General features: G+C 49.5%; 1 protein-coding gene across 1 annotated transcript in view; it reads left to right on the plus strand.

Moving 5' to 3' along the window:
* TLCD4 (TLC domain containing 4) overlaps positions 1–20,882 on the plus strand; it is a 91,528-nt gene that overhangs the window by 54,149 nt on the left and 16,497 nt on the right. Inside the window, exons 4-5 of the mRNA XM_075002806.1 lie at positions 17,807–17,865; positions 19,766–19,860. Of these exons, the coding sequence (XP_074858907.1) occupies positions 17,807–17,865; positions 19,766–19,860 (154 nt within the window). The remainder of the gene's footprint in view (positions 1–17,806; positions 17,866–19,765; positions 19,861–20,882) is intronic.

Genomic DNA, 20,882 nt, shown 5'->3' on the forward strand with positions numbered 1-20,882 from the left:
GGTCTGGGATGAAATGGACCCTGTCATGGACATTTTGTCCTCCGCAGGCCCCAGCAGGGTGGCTCTGCCCATAAACAATTGCCACTAGGGCTAAAACTGTTTGGCAGACCCCTGCTTCTGCCCTTCCTACAGCCTTTAGGAATGAGAGACGGTACTTTGTCCTGTCCCAGGGCAATGAATATTTGTTCACGCATTCCCCACCTGACTCCCTGGTAGGGGAAGCTGCTTAACCATACAGAGCGCCAACAGTTCCAGGGTCTCTCCCTGAAAAATAGAGAAGCTAAATGCTTGGATCTCTATGGGAGGAAGGTCTATTCAATGGGGGGTAGGGGTGGGTAGGTTTCAATTAAGAATTGCTAACCAGCAGGCTGTGGTTAGCAAGTGTGCTTATAGTACAGTCAGCGCCCTGTCTAGGCTCTCTGAGATGGTGCCACCTGAAGCCAAGCAGGACTTCACAGTGGTGGTGGTGGTGAACAAGCTGATTTCGGGGTGGCCCTGTGGACAGCATTGGATGCTGTGGAAGATGCCACGAGGGTTATGGCCTCTGGAGCGGCAGTGCTCAGGGAGGCTTGGTTGCAGGTTTCCAGTCTGCCTCATGAGGTCCAGCAGATGGTTCAGGACCTCCCCTTTGATGGCCCTGCCGTATTTTCAGATAAGACAGATAAAATGCTGCATAGTCTGAAAGACTCTAGGGCCACCCTTCACTCCTTGGGCCTGCATACACCTGCCAACCAACACAGGCATCAAAACCCCTGTCCTCAGCAAAGACAGTTTCTTCTTTGAGTGATTGCTCACGTGCATTCCAATTTGGGTGTGCACCAAGCGCATTACCAGTTGCTGGAAGCTTTTTGTCTTAGCCGGTAGCCCAAGGGTAGGTGAGGCACCCCCTGCAGTGGTGCCCATATGGCCGCCCATATATGCACCGCCTGCCCTGCCTCCCAATCAGTTCCTTCTCACTACGCTGTCGATTGCTGGAGCTCCCTCATTGTTGAGAGTTCGCTGGTAGCCTTTATTGTTTTAATTAGTTGTAAATAGTTTAGATAGCTATCTTCATAGGTGAATAGTTCCTCTTAGCACCTAGTGAGCCGAGGTGGGCCTTTAACTCCCTCGGTGCCTTGGCACCAGGGGATGCCTGGCTCCCTGGGATTTAAAAACTGTTCAAAATGCAGCAAACGTGTGCCCAAAAGTGACCCACATAGAGCGTGCTTGAGTTGCCTCAGTGAGACTCACCTCCGGGAACACTGCTCTATTTGCAAGGCCTTCAAGCCCACGACTTTAAAAGATAGAGCTCAACAGCTGAAAGTTCTCGTAATGGAATCAGTCTTGCACTCGGACGTTTCCCTAGTGGGAACTTGGAGCGCTGCACCGGCGATGCAGAGAGCTCCGGCACTGTTGGTGCCGTCAGAAAGTTCCTGGTACCGAGAGCAGGACTTGGCACCTAGCGCCTCCTGGCGCCATAAGAGCCAGTCCCCAGTGCCTCGTAAAAAGAGAAGATGGGACCAGGGTCGGTCCCAGGAGAGGAGAAGGCGAAGACAAGCTTCGGGGGAGTCCGCCAGATTGCACCATGATCGGGGTCGTGAAGTGCGGGCGTCGACTCCAGCGTGAGGCAGGAGCCTGCGCTCTGCTCTCCCAGGTTGCCCTTGATGCCGGAGGCCTTTAGCGCTGCGCGAGGTCTCCTGCAAATTACGGTGCCGCTACAGATGCCGCACCAGGAGCCTTCATCACCCCTGCACCAGGCGCCTAGTCAGGCTCTAGGGACCCCGGCACGGTTCCTGACACTGGTGAGACCCCAACAAATGGTTGCCTCCCTCAGGGCCATGCAGATGGTGCAGAGTGCGCAGGAACCGGTGGGTGCTGCGGGACCCTTGACACCACCTTGGTCGTTGGCGTCAGGACTTGTTTTACTCCTGCTCGGCTTGGAGCGGGAGTGCGAAGTCATCCTGACGCAGCGGGCAGCGACACCACTTCTGACACCCCTTAGAAGGAGAGTGTCAAAGGCCCCCCCAAGGGGCACCGCAGTGGCTCTTCTGGACCCCATGGCGATCCAGGAGGCAGAGGGGCGGAATGCAGGACTCCCGGTCAGGGCGCCTGGCACCCCTCAAATGCCGAGATCAGCACCGACTGCTGCTCTGGGAGCCCCACTGAGAGAGCAGGTGGAGTTGTTGGCACTGGCACGGATGACAACACGGGCACTGAGAACTGTGCCGACATTGGCACTGGTGCAGTTGGATGCGACCCAGGCGTGGGCACCGCCCATGCAGGCACCAGGAACTGTGGTGCAATGGGCACCGGCACCGACAGAACCGGTGCTGTCCCAGGTGCAGAGTGGCCCCATCCTCATGGCATCGTACCGGAGACCAGTAGGGGACCCTTCACCCCAGGCACCGAGCACAGCACCACAGACTGTGGCGCCGGGGACTCAAATGGTAGTGCCAGAACCCCCTGCACCGGTGGGCTTAGAGGGTGTGATGCCCTCATCTTCGTCCTTCCCAGATGAGGCGTTAGCTGGATCCTCTGCATCCCCGGTACTGGAGGATGGAGGGGTGTACAGCAACTGTTGAGAAGGGTGGCCCAGAGTTTGAGGGTGAAGGCAGAAGAGGTCAGGGATGAAATAGACCCTGTTACAAACATCCTCTCAATGTCTGGACCATCCAGGGTGGCAGACCCCGGCCCCAGCCTTGCCCATGGCTAGGAAAAATGAACACTGGTATTTTGTCCCAGCCCAGGGAAATGAACATCTGTTCTTCTTCAAGTGGTCCCCGTGGGTGCTCCACAATAGGTGTCGGGCTTGCCCGGTGCCACAGATCAGAAATCTTCCAGCAGTTTCTCCTGGATCGCGCATGCGCCGGCGCGCACCGCCCCCCTGCGCGCCCCTGGCCGCGTGCACGATCCGGTCCCTGCCAGTTCCTTCGCAGCCGCCATCGGCTGCAGACGGAATCCACTCAGGCTAAGGCCAGTGTCAGATTACTTAGTGGTTTTTTTCCACGTGTAATTTGTTGTTTTCAGTTATTAAAAAAAAAAATGAGAGAGAAAGCAAAGACAAAGAGAATATCAGCAAAAAAAAAAAAAAAGGAAAAAGAGAGGAGTGGAGAAGAGAAGAGCGGACGTGAAGGCCATTTGGGCCGCCCGCTGCCGCAGGCCGGTTATCACTATTTGGGGTGGAAAGGCACGGATTAAGTGCTAAGTACCCTATTAACAATAAAGGACTCACCGCAATGGCCTCTTCAGGTTTTACAAAGCGGGAGTCATGCCGTGAAGCTCTGCCGGCCTCCGTGGGGCATAGCGAAGGCATCTGATGCCTGGGGGAATTACAGGCTACCGAGATGCGTTCTCACTGTGCTAAGCTCACAGCCAGGGCCAGGAAGGACAGAGCGATGAGGCATAAAATGCTCTTGTTGATAAGGCTCTCCAGCCGGATTTGCCAGAGAAGCCTCACCCAGAACGGCCCTCTGGGTTGCATAAGAGGAGGGCAGTTTTTCTCTGACCCCCTCAGTGCAGAAACGGAGGAAACTCTCCCTGGCTCGATCCTTGTCGTGTGTTTGCAGTGAGCAGGACGAGCGGAGCACACAGCCACCAGCCGCACACTCAGGCAAGCGGCAGCACGGCAGCGCACGTGGCAGAGGCTGAGCCTCCGGTTATGCAACAGCCAGCACGCGCGGTGCCTAGAGCGTCAGCCAGGCAAGCGCTGGAACCAGTGGCACTGCCACAGGCGGCACAGACCCCTGCGGCACCAGCGGTGTAGGGGCGCCAGGCACGGAGCCTGCAGGCACCGGAGGGGGATACCTGCACAGTACCGCAGCTGATGGTGCCAAGCGCAGCGCTGATAGCGGGGCCGAGATCCCCGGCACGGGAGGGGGCGGTGCCGGCCCCGCAGCGGAGGGGCAAGGCAACATCAAAAACCCGGAGCCACAGTCCATCTCTGGACAGGGCTGCGCTGCTGTTAGCACCAAGCCCTCCCCCTGTGATACATACGCCGCACTGAAGGCCTGTGTCTCCACCGGCCCATCCGGGAAAAAAAAAAAAAATCTCCTTCTCCGTTCCTCCAACCAATGTCACCATGGCTTGGGCCACCTTCACCATTTCTGGGATTGGATCCCCTGGAGTACTGTCACAAGCCAGTTTCACCTCTATCTGTGTCGTCGCGGAGGTCTTGCTCTCCCAGACATTGGGGGTACACACCCCGTGAGTGGTCCAGATCTCCATCCCCGGACCCTTGCCCATGCTGCCATGGTCATCCTTATCATGCTGGACACAGACAAACCACAGGCCTACACCCAAGGGCAGGTCCCCCCCCCCCGGCCGCTCAATACCCCTGTGGGCACTCCCGATCGGGGACGGAAACACAGTTGTCTCAAGGGGAGTTCATTTTAGAACCCTGAGACTTTCCTTCACAATCCTCCAGCGAGCAAGTGTATCATCGGCCGCAGGAACCCGAGGGTTCGAGGGAGGTTTACCTTAGTGGTTCCTCCTCATCCTCCCCAGATGAGGCCATGGCCCCCGGAGAGGTCTCTCCCCCGGATGACCTTAAACAGTTTCAGGAGCTGTTTAAAAGGGTGGCTTTCATTTTGGAGTCAGCCACTACTATATGGCAGACTCCGGCCTCTGTTCCGCCTACGAACAAGAGAGTGGATAAGAAATACTTCGTCCCGGCAAAGGGCATGGAGTTCCTCTTCAGTCACCCACAACCAAATTCTTTGGTGGTCGGGTCGTCCCAGCAGAGGTCAAAGGCTTCTCAGTACAAATCGGGGGATCGGACAAAGATGCTAAGAAGCTAGAGCTGTTTGGCAGGAAGGTGTATACTTCTCTTATCCTGCTATTGGGAATGGCAAATTATGGGCACCCCTAGCAAACCATAATTTTGATAATTACTCCGGGCTTACTCCCCTCATGGATCCACTTCCGGAAGATAAAAAGCTGGTGTTAAAGGCAATTGTTCAAGAGGGCTACGCAGCATCGCGGACGGGAGTCCAGATTGCCCTGGACGTGGCGGACACAGCGGCACGTTCAACAGCTACAGCAGTGGTCATGCGTAGAGAATCCTGGCCCCAGACGTCGGGTATCTCGAGGGACCTACAGGCGAAGATCGTGGACCTTCCCTTTGATACACAAAAGCAGTTTGCAGACTCAACCGACTCGGTCCCTCACTCCAGTAAGGACTCGAGAGCTACACTTAGAACCTCGGGCATTTATACTTCTCCATACAGGAGGGAAAAATTTCATCCTCAGCAAAGACGCTATGCTTACAACCACAGTGTGCTCAATATCAACGGGGCTACGGCCAAGGGCTCTATCAGTAGCGGCAACAGTACAGAACTCCTAGGCGACATTCTCAACAAAGCCGTACGCCCTCGGGTCAGGTCCAAAGGCAACAAGTTTGATGAGTATGTCAGGGGCTGCACTATCAATACCCTCGCTCAATGCCACTCTCATCTCTTGTTCCATCATCGCCACAGACCGTTCCACTCCCAATGGCAAAAGATCACCACAAACATATGGGTGCTGGAGATCATAGCCACGGGTTATGCGATCCCCTCCCAGTCGCTTCCACCGACAAAGCCTCCCACCAGGCCTCACCTCAGGGACGCTGCCACGAGGCGAGGCTCAAGCAGAAGGTGACTCACCTTATGTTCATAAGGGCGGTGGAAAGAGTGCCGGAATAATTCCAGGGGAAGGTTTTTATTCACGCTAACTCCTACCAGGGAAGAAAACAGGACACTGGAGGCACATCTTAGATCTTCGGGGCCTCAACCGTTACTTGCGCAAGCAACGTTTTCGGATGATCACAGTTGCCTTGATACTCACGGCACTGGACGATGGAGACTGGGTTGCAGCACTTGACTTATGAGATGCTTACTTTCATATAACAATCCACCCGGCACACAGACGCTTCCTCTGCTTCACGGTCGGCCAGGAGCGCTTCCAGCACAGGGTTCTTCCGTTTGGCCTCTCCTTGGTCCCCAGAGTCTTTACCAAAACCCTGGCAGTGGTGTCAGCCTACCTGCACAGACAAGGGGTGTTTATTTTTCCCATATCTGGGCGACTGCCTGCTAAAAGGGACCTCGAAGGCAGAGGTCTCACGCATGATACGTGTCACAGCGGACACGTTTCTTCACTGGGCCTAGTCATCAACCTCGCAAAGTCAAAGTCCGAACCCACACAACATATAGAGTTCATAGGGGCACGAATAAACTCTATCACAGCAAGGGGGTACCTACCCGAAGCCCGCTTCCACGCAATCAGTTCGCTGGTGCAAGTCATTACATACAGCCCCACGGTGCCGGTCTTAACATGCCTATGGCTGCTGGGCCACATGGCGGCAGCGACGTTTGTGGTGCAGAATGCCCGGTCGCACATGTCAAGCCTGTAGCATTGGCTGGCGAGCATTTACAAACCGGCATCCCACACTGTCCACAGGGTGGTGTCGCCCACAACAGAGGTGCGCAGATCCCTGGCGTGGTGGGAAAACCCCGAGAATCTGCTGGTGGGGGTGCCTTTTCACGAACCACAAATTTCTATTTTTCTTACTACCGAAGCCTCCCACATGGGATGGGGAGCGCACATCGGCGACAAGGTAACGCAAGGGCTATGGTCCCCTGTGGAACAGACACTGCACATATCCATACTGGAGCTCAGAGCAGCGTTCAACGCCTGCAAACATTTTCAAGATTACCTACATGGCAAAGTAGTCGGGATTCAATACCGACAATACCTCCACTATGTTTCTACATCAATCGACAAGGAGGAGCACGATCCTGTGCCCTATGTGCGGAAGCACTCCGATTGTGGAATCGGTGCATCGCCAATAACATAACGTTGAAAGCCTCGTACTTGCCGGGCGCTCACAAGGTGAATGCAGATCAGCTGAGCAGGCGCTTCGCAATCACGCACGAATGGCAGATCCGCTCCGATCTGCTACAGCGCATTTTTCGTACATGGGGGTTTTCCCCAGATCGATCTGTTTGCCACCCAGTACAACAAAAAAAAAAAAAAGTGTCACCAGTACTGCTCCAGGGCAGGAGTGGGGCGGGAGTCCCTTGTCATGTTTTCATGGAAGGGCTCTCTACTTTACGCGTTTCCCCTGCAGCACTTATCCGCAAGGTCTTGCACAAAGCCAGAAGGGAGGGAGCTCGCATGATACTCATAGTCCCGCTTGGGATCAGCAGCAATGGTTTCCCTTGCTTCTGCGCATGTCGGACCGCCCACCGCTCCCTCTGCCGGTGGCTCTGGACTTATTCATGCGGGCTCAAGGGTCCATAGTGCATCCGCACCCTCAGGGTCTGCACCTACAAGCATGGCTAATCCATGGCTCAGCTCCTTAAAGAGCACATGTATGGAGGGAGCACAAGTCCTGGAATGTAGCCGAAGGACCTCCACCAGGAGGACTTACAAGCAGAAATGGACTCAATTCACAGCCTAGTGTTCCGCCAAGCAGTTAGCTCCCCTTGACGTTCCTATACCTGTAATACTAGAATACTTATTGGACCTCAAGAGAGGCGGGCTTTCTCTATCCTCGCTAAAGGTCCACCTCGCCGCTATATCAGCCTTTCGGCATACGGAGGAAGGGCCCACGGTATTCGCCCATCCTATCGTTACCAGGTTCTTGAAGGGGCTGGTAAACCTGTACCCCCCCCTCGGAAACCGCTTCCACTATTGTGGAATTTGGACTTGGTGCTCAGCATGCTATCGGGTCCACCTTTTTTGACCCATTAGCCACAGTTCCCATACGTCTCCTTACGATAAAACCAACCTTCCGCCTTGCAACTACGTCAGCCCGCAGGGTGAGTGAGCTAGCGGCAGTGATGGGAACGCAGCACTGCACAGTATTCTCAAAGGAGGCGGTAACCTTAAGGCTGCACCCAGCCTTTGTTCCAAAAGTCTCTTCGGAGTCCAATCTTAACGAGCCAATAGTTTTACCCTCGTTTTACCCGAAGCCTCACAGCTCCGGCAAGGAGGCACGCCTGCATCTCCTAGATGTGAGGAGGGCGTTGGCCTTCTATACAGACAGAACTAAGTCCTTCCGGAAAACGGACAGGCTTCTAGTCTCTCTTGGTCCCGGGTCAAAAGGAGAAGGTCTCTCTTCCCGGAGAATCTCAAAGCACATTGTGTCCTGTATAAAAATGTGCTTCGAACTCCGAAAGACTCCTCTGCTGGCCCCGCCCAGGGCTCACTCCACCAGGGCGGTGGCGGAGTCAACAGCCTTCTTCAAGGGCATCGCGTTAACAGACATCAGTAGAGCGGTGACCTGGTCATCCTATGACACCTTCGCCAAGCATTATGCGCTACATCAGGTATTCCAAGAGGATACCCGCCTCTCGACAGCGGTCCTTTTGGGGGCAAGCTGCACATAAACCGATTACCCACCTCCTTACTTGGGTTACTGCTGGGTAGTCACCTATTGTGGAGCACCCGCGGGGACCACTCGAAGAAGAAAGAGAAGTTACTCACCTGTAGTAACGATGGTTCTTCGAGATGTGTCCCCGTGGGTGCTCCACCACCTGCCCATCCTCCCCGCTTCGGATCTCTGTCTAGTGTTTTTCAGGAGCATCCGAGGCGGTTGGTCAAGGAACTGGCGGGGACTGGATCGTGCACGTGGCTGGGGGCGTGCAGGGGGGCGGTGCGCGCCGGCGCATGAGCGATCCAGGAGAAACTGCTGGAAGATTTCCAATCTGTGGCGCTGGGTGAGCCCGACACCTATTGTGGAGCACCCATGGGGACACATCTCGAAGAACCATCGTTACTACAGGTGAGTAACTTCTCTTTCACCCATCCTCCCCCTGACTCCCTTGTCGTGGATGCTGTGAACAATAGGCAGGGTATTCAGGGGCCCTCCTCTAAAAACAAAGATGCCGAAAGACTAGACCTGTATAGTGGGAAAGTTTACTCTACAGGTGGCTTACAGTTGAGAATCACTCCATGGACTGTTTCGCTGACCCGCTCCCTCCAGATGCCAGGTTGGAATTAACGGCTCTGGCAGCAGAGCAGAGACTCATATCTAGAGCAACACTGCAGGCTGCCGTAGATGCAGCCGATGTGGCCACCAGGGTCATGGTCTTGGGTATAGCCATGAGAAGGGGGGCATGGCTTCAGGTCTCGGGACTCTCACAGGAGGTGCAGCAGTCCCTTCAGGACCTCTCTTTTGAGGGCCCCTCTCTATTCTCGGCAAAAACTGACAAGCGACTTCATAGCATGAAGGACTCACGGGCCACTCTACGCTCACTGGGTCTATACGCACCGGCGACCAAGAGAAGGCATTTTACCCCAAGGCCCCAGTTCAGACAGTTCCCACAAAAACAAAGGGATGGGAACAGGAGAAGGGGCCATCATAATAGGAGGCATCAGGGTCAACAGACACCGGACCAGGGCCACCCTAAACCCCCACTGGGGTCTAAACACCAATTTTGATGGGGCGATCAGGAGCGACACACCAGCCACCCCCACAGTTCCAGTTCAGTGCTTATTTTCATTCTGCCTATCCCCATTCTACCATGCATGGTGCAGCATAACTTCGGACCAGTGGGTCCTCCGCATGGTAGAAAAGGGATATGCTATCCAATTTTTTTCTAACCCCCTTCCCCATCCCTCTTCAGGGACCCCTCTCATGAGATGGTTCCCAGACAGGAGGTAGGAACCCTCCTCCAAAAGGGGGCTATAGAGGAAGGATGGGCAAATCGGTACCACACTCTACTGGAAACCCACTGATTGCTATACTTACCTACATGCCTCTAGCTTCCATCCTGCACACATAACTAGATCCGTTGTTTCCAGTCAAGCCCTTAGGTACAATTGCATTTGATCTGATCCTACTGACAGAGACCGAAAACTACAAGATCTTTACCAAATATTCATAAACCTGAATTACTCACCAGGAGAAATAAAAAAAAACAAATTGACAGGGCCAGACAAATACCCAGAGAGCAGCTACTCCAAGATAAGCCCAAAAAAGCCAAGAACAGAACATCACTGGTCATTACCTACAGCCCCCAACTCAAACCACTGCAACGCATTGTTAAAGACCTACAACCTACCCTTAATCAGGATGCCACACTCCAGAAGGCCCTAGGTGACTGGTCTGTTCTCTCCTACAGACAACCTCCCAACCTTATGAGGACTCTGGTTGAGATGTGGGCTCTGGAGTGGAGCCATGGGTGCAGGATTTGGGGTACAAGGGGGAGTGTGAATGGTGGGGATTGAGTGCTTCAGATGGGGATGCAAGCTCTGAGGTCATTCTGGGGATGAGGGTCTTGAAGCGGGTGTAGTCCTCTTTCTTTCTACAAAACCTTGGGACTGGGTGAGAAGTACCACTCCACAGCCACAGCAGCTCCAGCCTGGCCAGGTAGGGTCACCACTTATGGCCCTGACATGTTTGGGCTAGGGTGCGTGGGGCCAGGGAACAGGCACATATCCCCTAGTCATGGCAGGGCTGCACCAGGGCTGGGTTGGGAATGGGAGAGGGGCATCTCTTCCCTGGCCACACCAAATCTGGGGCAGGTCCACACTGGAGTCTGTAGGCAGAGGCACCTCTCCCTGGCCACTCCAGCCCCACACTGGGGTTGGTGGTTAGAGGCCCCAGTGCAGCAAGTCTGGGACTTTGGGAGAGGCAGCTCTCCCCACTTTAACCCTGTGCTCCAGTGCAGGCTTAAGAGGCACCTGAAGAGCCATGCGACTTAGAGGAACCTTAGGTTTTAGATGTGTGTTCATTATGTTTTGAAGTCCAAGACTATAAATGGGCTCAACAAAGAATTAGATTAGTCCATCAGGATAGATGCATCAGCTGTTAGCCAAGATAATCGGGATTGCAGCCCCAGGCTCTGGATGTCCCTGAACTACCAGATGCTGAGAGTGGACAATGGGATGGCTCAATGAACGCTTTGCCTGTTCTGTTAATTCCCTTAGAAGCACTTGGCACTGGCTGCTGTCAGAAGACAGGATACCAGACTAGATCGACTGTTGGTCTGACCCACTATGGCAGTTCTAATCTTCAGCAAAAATTACAATAGATTTTTGCTTTTGAGAAAGATGCTATAGGAGACAGATGCTGCCTTTATTGAATATTAAGAATCAAGTTGTATCCAAGGGCATGCAGAAAAACACTAAGGGCTGGATTGAAAGGCAGAATAATAGTTGCAAAATGCAAGCACTACTGATGGATTGAATGAAAGCAAAATTTTTGAGATCAAGCCAGCAATTCAGTTGAACAGGAAGTCAGATGATCCAAGAGAATAAACTTCTGCTCAAAATAGAAGAAGTCACAGTTAAAAGTTCAGGGAGTCCCTGCAGCAGACAAGACAAATTGGAGAAGTGCTAAGAGATGCTGTGTAGTCAGAAACATTGATAAGGGATGCCTTGTTTCTGAAGGGGGAATGTGTAAAATGATTCACTGAATTAAGTTTCTTGTGGCACCTTTGTGGGTTACATCAGATAATTGGGATGCCTGTGCCTCAAAGCAGGGGTGCGCAAAGTGGGATGCATGCCCCCTAGAAGGTATGCGACATTGTGTAACGAGGGGCACAGCGCAGTCAGCTCCCTCCCCTGCAGCTTCTGCTGCATCCCCAGCCCTCTGATTCTCTTGCACAGCTGTTGCATCTCCAAGAGAACATTCCTCCCCATCACCGCTGGGCCCATCATCATGCACAGAGGCCCTGAGTCAACTGGCAGGGCAGCTGGTGAGTTCCTGAATTGAAAAGGTACCCTCCTGGGGTCCTCTTCCTGAGCACCCCTCCCCAGCACCCTGTTGTATAATCCTGCCACAAGTTGAGGGGTCCTGGCTAATTGCAGGGTCAAAAAGTCGGGCGGGGGGGTGTGACCAAAAAGTTTTCTCGCCCTTGCCTTAAAGAAAAGCCATTAGAATGTTTGTACCTTTTGAGAATCCAGTCATAGGAATCCCATATGGAGGGGCACTGTCTGTGAGAGAGGAAATTAAAAAAACCCTTTGCCCCAAGTCTGTTATTTTGCTAACAGTGGTGTCTCCATCCAATGGGGTAACTTTTACCTACTCTGTAGGGTGACCATATCTCCCTGACCCAAATATGGGACAGGGAGATATTGAGGGAGCTGGGAAGGAGGCAGCAGCCGCTGGCCCACCCCAGGAACCCTGGGGAAGTGACAGCAACCAGCGCTACCTGAGCCCTAGGGATGTGGGAGGGATGTGGCAGCTGCCCAAGCTCTCCTGCTTTCCTGAGGCTCGAGGAAGTGACACCCGCCAGTAGCTGTGCCTGGTGGAGGAAATGGTCAACAGGGGAGGGCCCAAATATGGGTCAATTAGTCCCTTTAAAAAAAGAAGTAGGCGTGCCTTTTTGGCATCCCAAATATGGGACCGTCCCACTTAATACAGGATGGATGGTCATTCTACTACTCTGCTCCTGCTATGCTGGGGTTTTGCCCTGTCACTGTCTGGCAGTAGTTGACAACTGGGCTGAACTCTGGATCCTCCCCCCAAGCCCATTCCTGATTTTGCCTTTTAGTTCTTATTCTAACCCTGTCTCCTGCTGCTTGACCCCCCCACAACATCAACCAGTGAATTTTTGCACCCTGCTCATACCCTGGCCACCTCCCTCTGATTTGCCCCCTTTGCTGTTTTTTAAACCCTGTAAAAAGCAGTCAGCAAAGTCTTATGCCTGGTAAAGCAGGGTGGGACAGTGGCGTCAGCAGATGTCAGTGAGCATGCTCAGCATACCCTAAGACAGTGTTTCCAAAGCATGGTATGTATACCACAGGTGGTACGTGAAATAATTTAAAGGGATATGCAGCACAAAATAAATTATTAAAAATCAGTAGATAAGCACTGAGGCAGCCCTGAGAGAGGGAGTACACAGATCTGGCCGAAGTCCTGAAGGGGGTATGTGAATGTTTTAAGTTTGGGAAGCTGCCCTAAGAAGCACATGCTGACAGAGAGCTATTTCCTGCACTACAGCTGCTCAAGGTAAGTGTTGTCCCCGGACTTGCTGCTGCTCCTCAATCTTGGCCACAGTCCAGAGCCCACACCCAAACTCCCTCACACAGCCTGCACTCCACCCCCCACCCAGAGCCAGCACCTACACTCCCTTCCAGAACCTTCACCCTTGGGAGCTGTAGTTCCTTTGCCATCTCCCTGCTCAGAGAGCAGGCTCTGGAGTAGGGAAGGAACTACACTTTCTAGCATGCCCTGGGCAGCTAGCAACCTGGAAGGGTGTGGGGAGGAAATGGGGAAATCTAAGATAGTTTTTTGAAGGGATCAATAAGCATAAGGACAAGGGATACCCAGTGGATATAGTGTACTTAGATATCCAGAAAGCTGTTGACAAGGTCTCTCATCAAAGGCTCTTAAGTAAGGTAAGTTGGGATAAGAGGGAATATCCTCTCATAGACTGATAACTGGTTAAAAGACAGGGAAAATGGGTAGGAAAAATAGTCATTTTTCAGGCTAGAGAGAAGTAACTAGTGGTGTCCCCCAAGGGTTTGTACTGGGACCAATTCTACTCAATATGTTTATAAATGGTTTGGAGAAAGGGGTAAACAGTAAGGTGGCAAAATTTGCTGATGATACTAAACTGCTCAAGATAGCCAAGAACAGAACAGACTGAAGAGCTTCAAAAGGATCTCACAAAACCAGTAGATTGGGCAACAAAATAGCAATGGATTTTAAAGTTGATAAATGCATAGTAATGCACATTGGAAAAAAAATAATCCCAAGTATACATACAAAATGATGGGGACTTATTTAGCCATAACCAGCTCTTGGAATCATTGTAGATGGTTCACTGAGAACATCCACTCAATGTGCTGCAGCAGTCAAAAACACAAACAAAATGTTAGGAATCATTACAAAGAGATAGCAAATGAGACAAAGAATATCTTATTGCCTCTGTATAAATCTAGGTTGTACCCACATCTTGAATCCTATGTGCAGATGTGGTTGCCTCATCTCAAAAAAGGTATGTTCACATTGGAAAAGGTTCAGAAAATGGCAACAAAACTGATTAGGGATTTGGAACGGGTGCCATATGAAGAGAAATTAAGAAGACTAGAAATCCACACTTAGAAAAGAGGAGACTAAGGAGGGATAGGATAGAGGTCTATAAAATCATGAAAGGTATGGAGACAGAATAAGGAAAAGTTATTTACTTGTTCCCATAACATAAGAACTAGGGGTCACCCAATGAATTTAATTTGTAACAGGTTTAAAACAAAAGAAGTTTTCACACAGCACACGGTCAACCTGTGGAGCTCCTTGTCTCAGAAGATAATGTGAAGATCAAGACTTTAACCGGGGTTCAAAAAAGAGCTAGATAAATTCATGGAGGTTAGGTCTATCAATATTTATTAGCTAGGATGGTTAGGAATAGTATCCCTAGCCTCTGTTTGGAAATGAATGACAGGAGAGGGATCACAATGATTATCTGTTCTTTTCTCTCCCTCTGGGTATTGGCTACTCTTGAAAGACAGGATACTGGGCTAGATGCACCTTTGGTCTCACCCAGTATGGCTGTTCTTATGTTCTTACCCATCTGCAGCACTTTCTGTGAATGGAGAGCTCTGGCTGCTGGAGGAGGTTGGCACTGTGAATGGGGAACATCAAAATGTGTTCCCAGGCAGCAGAGGAATTTGTGTTTGACCTAGATCTTGTCCTCAGAGGACTTTCCCAGACTGTATTAGTGATGCTGGTGGCCTCGGCTGGTAGTCCCTAAAGAAGGAATTAGGTGGATTGAATGGACAATGCACCTCTATCTGAAGCCTAGTAAGGGAAGCACATGAACCCTGCTAGGAGAAGTTAAAATGATAAGGAAGAAAGGGAGGGTTCTATTAGACAGCCTGAGCAGCCTTAGGTACCTACCAGGCATGCAGGAGGATTTGACTGAATTTTCACTTTTGAGCTATGAAAGCCTTTTTTTTTTCTTCTAGATATATGTTATATTCAGAAAGGGAATCTAGCAGCTGCCTTCCAGATCTGTACAGCCTGAAAATTCAGGAGTGCTCAAGTTCAGTTTGGGCTTCTGCTTTTACATGTCTCCCAAATCAAATACTGAGCCACTATAATTTTGCTGTAGAAACAGTAGGATAAAATTGAGCAATGAATGCTGGCATCTTCCCAGTGCCAATTAGGACGGGAGTTCATATTTTCAACAGCCATTATCATTTTTAATTTTGTTTGTTTAAAAAGAAGATAGTAATATTGCATTGGCAAATCCCCACAGAGACAGAATGGAACAAAAGAACAAAGGCACGTCAAGTTTTCCTCATTATGTGAGACTGTCTTACAGTATGGACCCAGATTTCCTCCAATTGCACAAATGGAAAATTGTTCCACTTTAGTGCAGTTCTGTAACCATGTAGGACCTAGTCCTGTGTTCTTTTCACATTCAAAATTTCTATGAATTCAGAATACCTTCCTTTAGTAACCATACTACTTGCTTGATATTTTCAGCCCTTGTAAACTAAAGAGCTTTACATTTAGTAAATAGGTGGGAGGTTTCTCAAAAAAAGTTAAGGTGCAGGAGGTGTTGATTATTCGCCAGATAATGAGAGACCCTCCTATTACAACAGTACACCAGTGCAGCAAAGAACGCACTTTGCATCTACAGTCTTGAATGGGAACCCTTGCTTCTCTACACAGCCCACTAGTGATAGTCAGAAGACACCGACTCACTTGAACAGGCTTTTGGTGGAACTGCTTATACATGGAGTAACTTCAGTGTCTTTATAGGGCCCTGGTGTCACTCACAATGGAGAGGCTCCGTATGAGCTTGGTCCAGAGCTGTTAGTGCTCAGGGCTAGTAACCTCTTGGCACCCCAGCCTCTAAAATCATTCAGGATGCACTTTCTGCATGATTATATCCTAGCTAAGGGGTATGTGAGATTTGGTAGCCTCTGCTGCTCATGATGGGCATCTTAGGAACTTAAAGCCATTGCTTAGAGGAGTGGCTGCAGGGGCTGTGCTTCTACATGGCTTATTCTGGAGTCTGGAAGAGCTTCTTCTGGACTCCGAATCATGTGCCCGTATGCTAATGAGGCACTAGAAATTTACATCTGCACCTCATTAGCATCTTCTGGGCTGTTCATTAGCATGCCACTTTCGGAACAAGTGGCATGTGTAGAAACTGCCTCTGAGATTCAGTACCGGGTATACTACAGTACTGCTACACCAGTCCCACACTAAGAAGAGCCTGATAATAACTACAAGGGGGCCCACAAATATTTGTTGCATAGGCCCAGCAAAGGTGAATCCAGCCCTACCAACATGTAGGTTGGCCCCTTTCTATGTGCGTTGAACTTTGTACTGAAGAGTGTGTTAAATACACCTTTTCCAAAAGAGCTTCGAGTGTACTTGAGAACAAAGATCCATTTGTAGCCTTCCTGAGACATTCCTATATTAGTCTTCTGCAGAGTTTTTACTTATAGTCTCAATTCATACTTCATAACACATTCCTTACATATGGAATCTGGATCAGATGCAGTTTGGTAAAGCTTTATTACAGCCTCTTTTCAATGAGACCTTGTGTGTGTCACTGAACAGTGAAAAGTACTGCTTGCCTGAGTCCTAAGAGTGGGAATATGCGGAGGCCACTCAAAGAACAAATGAATGTTATTCATCTGTGACAATAGCTTCCGGAGATGGATTCTGCATAATGACACAGCTGCTGCTCACCTTTCCCTCTTTCACTGAGTCCTAATTACAACTTTGGACTTAAGGCGGTAGAAAGAACTGAGGTAGTTGGCACACCACGTACTATTTAATGGCCTTTCCTGCTGAGGAACCATGAACAGAGGTGCAGGGGGAATGAGAGTGTACCTGTGGGTATTGCTCTTAGAAGGTTCCCTCAGTCGAAGCTACAGTTTCAGCACATCCCAAGACAGAGAATGTATCAAGGTCCTCTTAAATAGTTTACAGGAGAATAACTTTCATTTTCTCCCACACTCTAGCTGTCCACATAGTATCTCATGATTGTGATTTTAAAAAAATATCTTTCTCACTCAACTGGTACTTATACAAAACTAAGTTTTTGTTTTTGTTTTTTTTTAAATCAGCACAGGATATGGGGCACAAAATTGGGTGTTTAATAATGTTAGCAAAGCACTCTATAAATTGGCCTTTGTTCATCTTTGTGTGCCAGGGGACTTACTGGCTACGACTACACATGCCCCAAACTTCGAAATGGCCACGCAAATGGCCATTTCAAAGTTTACTAATGAAGCGCTGAAATGCATATTCAGCGCTTCATTAGCATGCGGGCGGCCGCGGCGCTTCGAAATTGACGCGGCTCGCCGCCGCATGTCTCATCCAGACGGGGCTCCTTTTCGAAAGGACCCCGCCTACTTCGAAGTCCCCTTATTCCCATGAGCTCATAGGAATAAGGGGACTTCGAAGTAGGCGGGGTCCTTTCGAAAAGGAGCCCCGTCTGGATGAGACGTGCGGCAGCGAGCCGCGTCAATTTCGAAGCGCCGCGGCCGCCCGCATGCTAATGAAGCGCTGAATATGCATTTCAGCGCTTCATTAGTAAACTTTGAAATGGCCATTTGCGTGGCCATTTCGAAGTTTGGGGCTCGTGTAGACATGGCTACTGAGTTTCAGCTCTATTCCCTTGCCAGCTGCCCAAAGCATGAGCTGATCCTTGCTGCTGGCCTCTCTGGGGCAGCAGATATGTTCTATCTTTAGAATCATCCTTCCTAATTAGCAACTTCTCTTCTCACCTAAATTCCCACGATGTTGCATAGCTGGATCAAGCATGAGAGGCCCTGGGGGAGTAAATGGTTTGTGATGTTTGTATGTTATATGGAAATTTAACCTTTAATTATGAAGGCTGGAACTGTACATCATTTTTTATGTTTACAGGGGTGACCCTTCAATTGTGAAACTGAATATTGCTATTACCACAGGCTACCTCATTTCTGGTAATTATACATTGTCTATATCACCTACATAGATACAGCTATATTTTATTCTGAGGATGTGATGAGCTTCTATGAATAATATAGGTTCCTATGTAGCTTTTAATGCTATTGCCATGTTTGTGGGCTGTGGTACAATGTCTGAAGGCAACCTGTTAATGGAGGAGAGAAACGCAAATACTGCTTTATTGGGTACTGAAGGAACACATGCTACTACTGCATGCTTTAAGATGGTCCAATAAACATCCTTCAGTCTTCAAGTCTGGTCTTTCACACAATTCAGATGGGGTAGAAGTTATGACCACAACTCCTTTTGGGATGTCCACAGTTGCTGGCAGCGTTGGTGTGCTCGCTCTCCTTTGTGCTCATGTAGTGCAAGTGGCAGGTTTTTAACAAACCCAACATAGCTGTGGAAAACAGCTCCATACTTACTCCTCTTCCTATTGTGCTTGTCTCCCTACACATTTAAAATCAATGTTCTATGTGAAGGAGGTTGAAAATATTTTTAATAAGTAATCTCAAGTGTCTGTCATCCTTACATATAATTGTGCTCTCATTTATGCAAGTATTTGTTCTTAATGATAGCCTATATTCAGTTATCTTTTGTGATCACTCACAAAAGATAAATAAATGAATATAGGCTGTCATTAAGCGAGGAGGGATAGCTCATTGGTTTGAGTATTGGCCTGTTAGACCCAGCGTTGTGAGCGCAATCCTTGAGGAAGCCATTTAGGGACTGGGGCAAATAGACCTCAGGGATGCTGCTTGGTCCTGCCAAGAAGGCAGGGGACTGGACTAGATTACCTCCTAAGGTCCCTTCCACTTCTAGGAGATGTGTATCTCATGGATTATGACTGAATGAAGTCAACAAATCCAAAAATCTGAACAAATCAATGAGCTAATGTTTTAGCATTAGGTATCTCTGACCTGCTACTCCACCATTCCCATATTAGACCTCATTGTATTTTGGCAGTGCCCTCAGGGCCCTTTCTTTCTAGGGCTCTTGATACAATTTTTGCAGACTCATGAGTCTGCTTCCAAACGAGGGCCTAGAACTTAGGGATACCTGGATCTACTCTTGTTTACAGTGTAAGACCATGTCTACACCACATGCTGCTACTGGCAGGGTCATGCAAATGAGGACCCTCAACAGTGCAAGTGGACACTCATTTGCATAGTCATATGAGATCACTGTCCTGGCAGAGGCTTCTGTCACCACAAAACAAGCTGTGTAGATAGGGTTCTGTTGACCAAACCCCCACCTTGTTGACAGCCCCTTACTGCTCATTTTTTCAGGAATAAAGGGCTGCTGACGGGCGGGGGCGGGGTTTGGTTGACGGAACCCTGTCTGCACAGCTTGTTTTGTGATGATAGAAGCCTCTGCCAGGACGATGATCTAATTTGACTATGCAAATGAGGTGAACGACTATGCAAATGAGTGACCATTTGCATTGTCAAGTGCCCTCATTTGTATGACTTTGCTGGAAGCAGCGCACTGTGTAGACACGGCCTAAGAGTATACCTCTTGTTAAAGCTGTGGCCAGGCAGTTCCCTTCATGTATGAAATATTAAGATTTATTAACATTTTTGAAAGAGTGACAATATTTTAGCCAATATTTTGGCTTAATTTTTCCTTTCACATTTAATTCCCATCTGGGTAGTGGAGAGAATACAGAAATCTTGAGCTTAAAAATGCTTAATTCAAAAAAAAAATCGGTTTCTTTTTCTTTTTTTTGGGTTGAGTTGGACACTATTTGTCATTCAAAATACATACATAGGTCAGATAACCAAAAAAAGGGTTTTCCTTTTAGATTGCCATAATACTGAAAGCTTTAAAGAGAAATATTATAGTCTGTAGGTACCTTATGTTGTAATAATTTAATGGGTTTTCTTTCTTTTACAGATTTATTTCTTATAACTTACTACTGGACAGCAATTGGTGATAAATTTTTTGTAATTCATCACTTGGTAGCTCTGTATGCTTACTACTTTGTACTGGTGAGTGCCATTTTCCATTTCCTTACAAGCAGACCAGATTGTGAATAGTAACTAAGAGTGAACATCACTGCTTTGAATGTAGGCTGTTTGTGGTGTCTCAACAGTGTTGCCTCAAGAAACCCCAGGGTTTGTATTCATATCAGTAAGGATATGTATGTGCTACAGCTGGAAGCATGCTTCCTAGCCTGCCTAGATATACATGCACTAGCTATGCTTCAGCTGGCTCACTAAAAATAGCAGAGTGTCTGTGGTGGCTCAGGCAGGGCATCCAAGTACAAACCCACCTCACCCCTCTCCTCACCTGGGTACAGACTTGTGTGGCTTGCCCCTGCTGCCATGAGACATACATATTTTTAGCATATGAGCTTAAGCAGAGTTAGTGTTTCTCTAGCTGCACTGAGAAGTACACTCCCAGTGGCTGCATAGGCATTCCTAAACCCGCACAGACACACTTACTTTAAGACCTTAAATCCTACATAGATTACCAAGGGCATAATCTTCCGATATTCTAAAATCCTTTAATTAGACTTTCACTAGTGGCTTGTGTATTCATATCCAGGATTCAGTTATACGTTATATTAATCTCTAAAGAGTAACACAAACAACAAGCAATCCTGTAGCACCTTAGAGCAGGTCTTAATGCAGGAATTTGTGTGTGTGAGTGTTTTTTTGTAAATGCACCATTGCCTCCACAGTAGGCTTCTGTCCTTCTCCCCACATCCCAAGCTCTCCAGCTGGCCCTGCCGTGCCCTCTGCCCTTGCCCCACTTCCTATCTAACTAGCCTTGCCCTGCTCCTCTGCCCCAGCTTCCATGCTGCCAGCAGCCATGCCTGTGTGCACTGGGCCCCTTGCTGCCCTGCTTCTCTCCCCACTCCCATCTGCTTTGCTCACTGGGGTCCTGGCTGCCACACACCTGGGGCTCTCCTAGCTGCCCCCAGCTCTGTACATGCGCCAGGATTCTTCTGATAGCATACAGGGCAGGGGAGCAGTGTTCCCTCTAAGATTTTCCATCCTTGAATGTG

The sequence above is a fragment of the Carettochelys insculpta genome, chromosome 9, assembly GCF_033958435.1.
Source record: "Carettochelys insculpta isolate YL-2023 chromosome 9, ASM3395843v1, whole genome shotgun sequence".
In the NCBI taxonomy this organism is placed as follows: Eukaryota; Metazoa; Chordata; order Testudines; family Carettochelyidae; genus Carettochelys; species Carettochelys insculpta.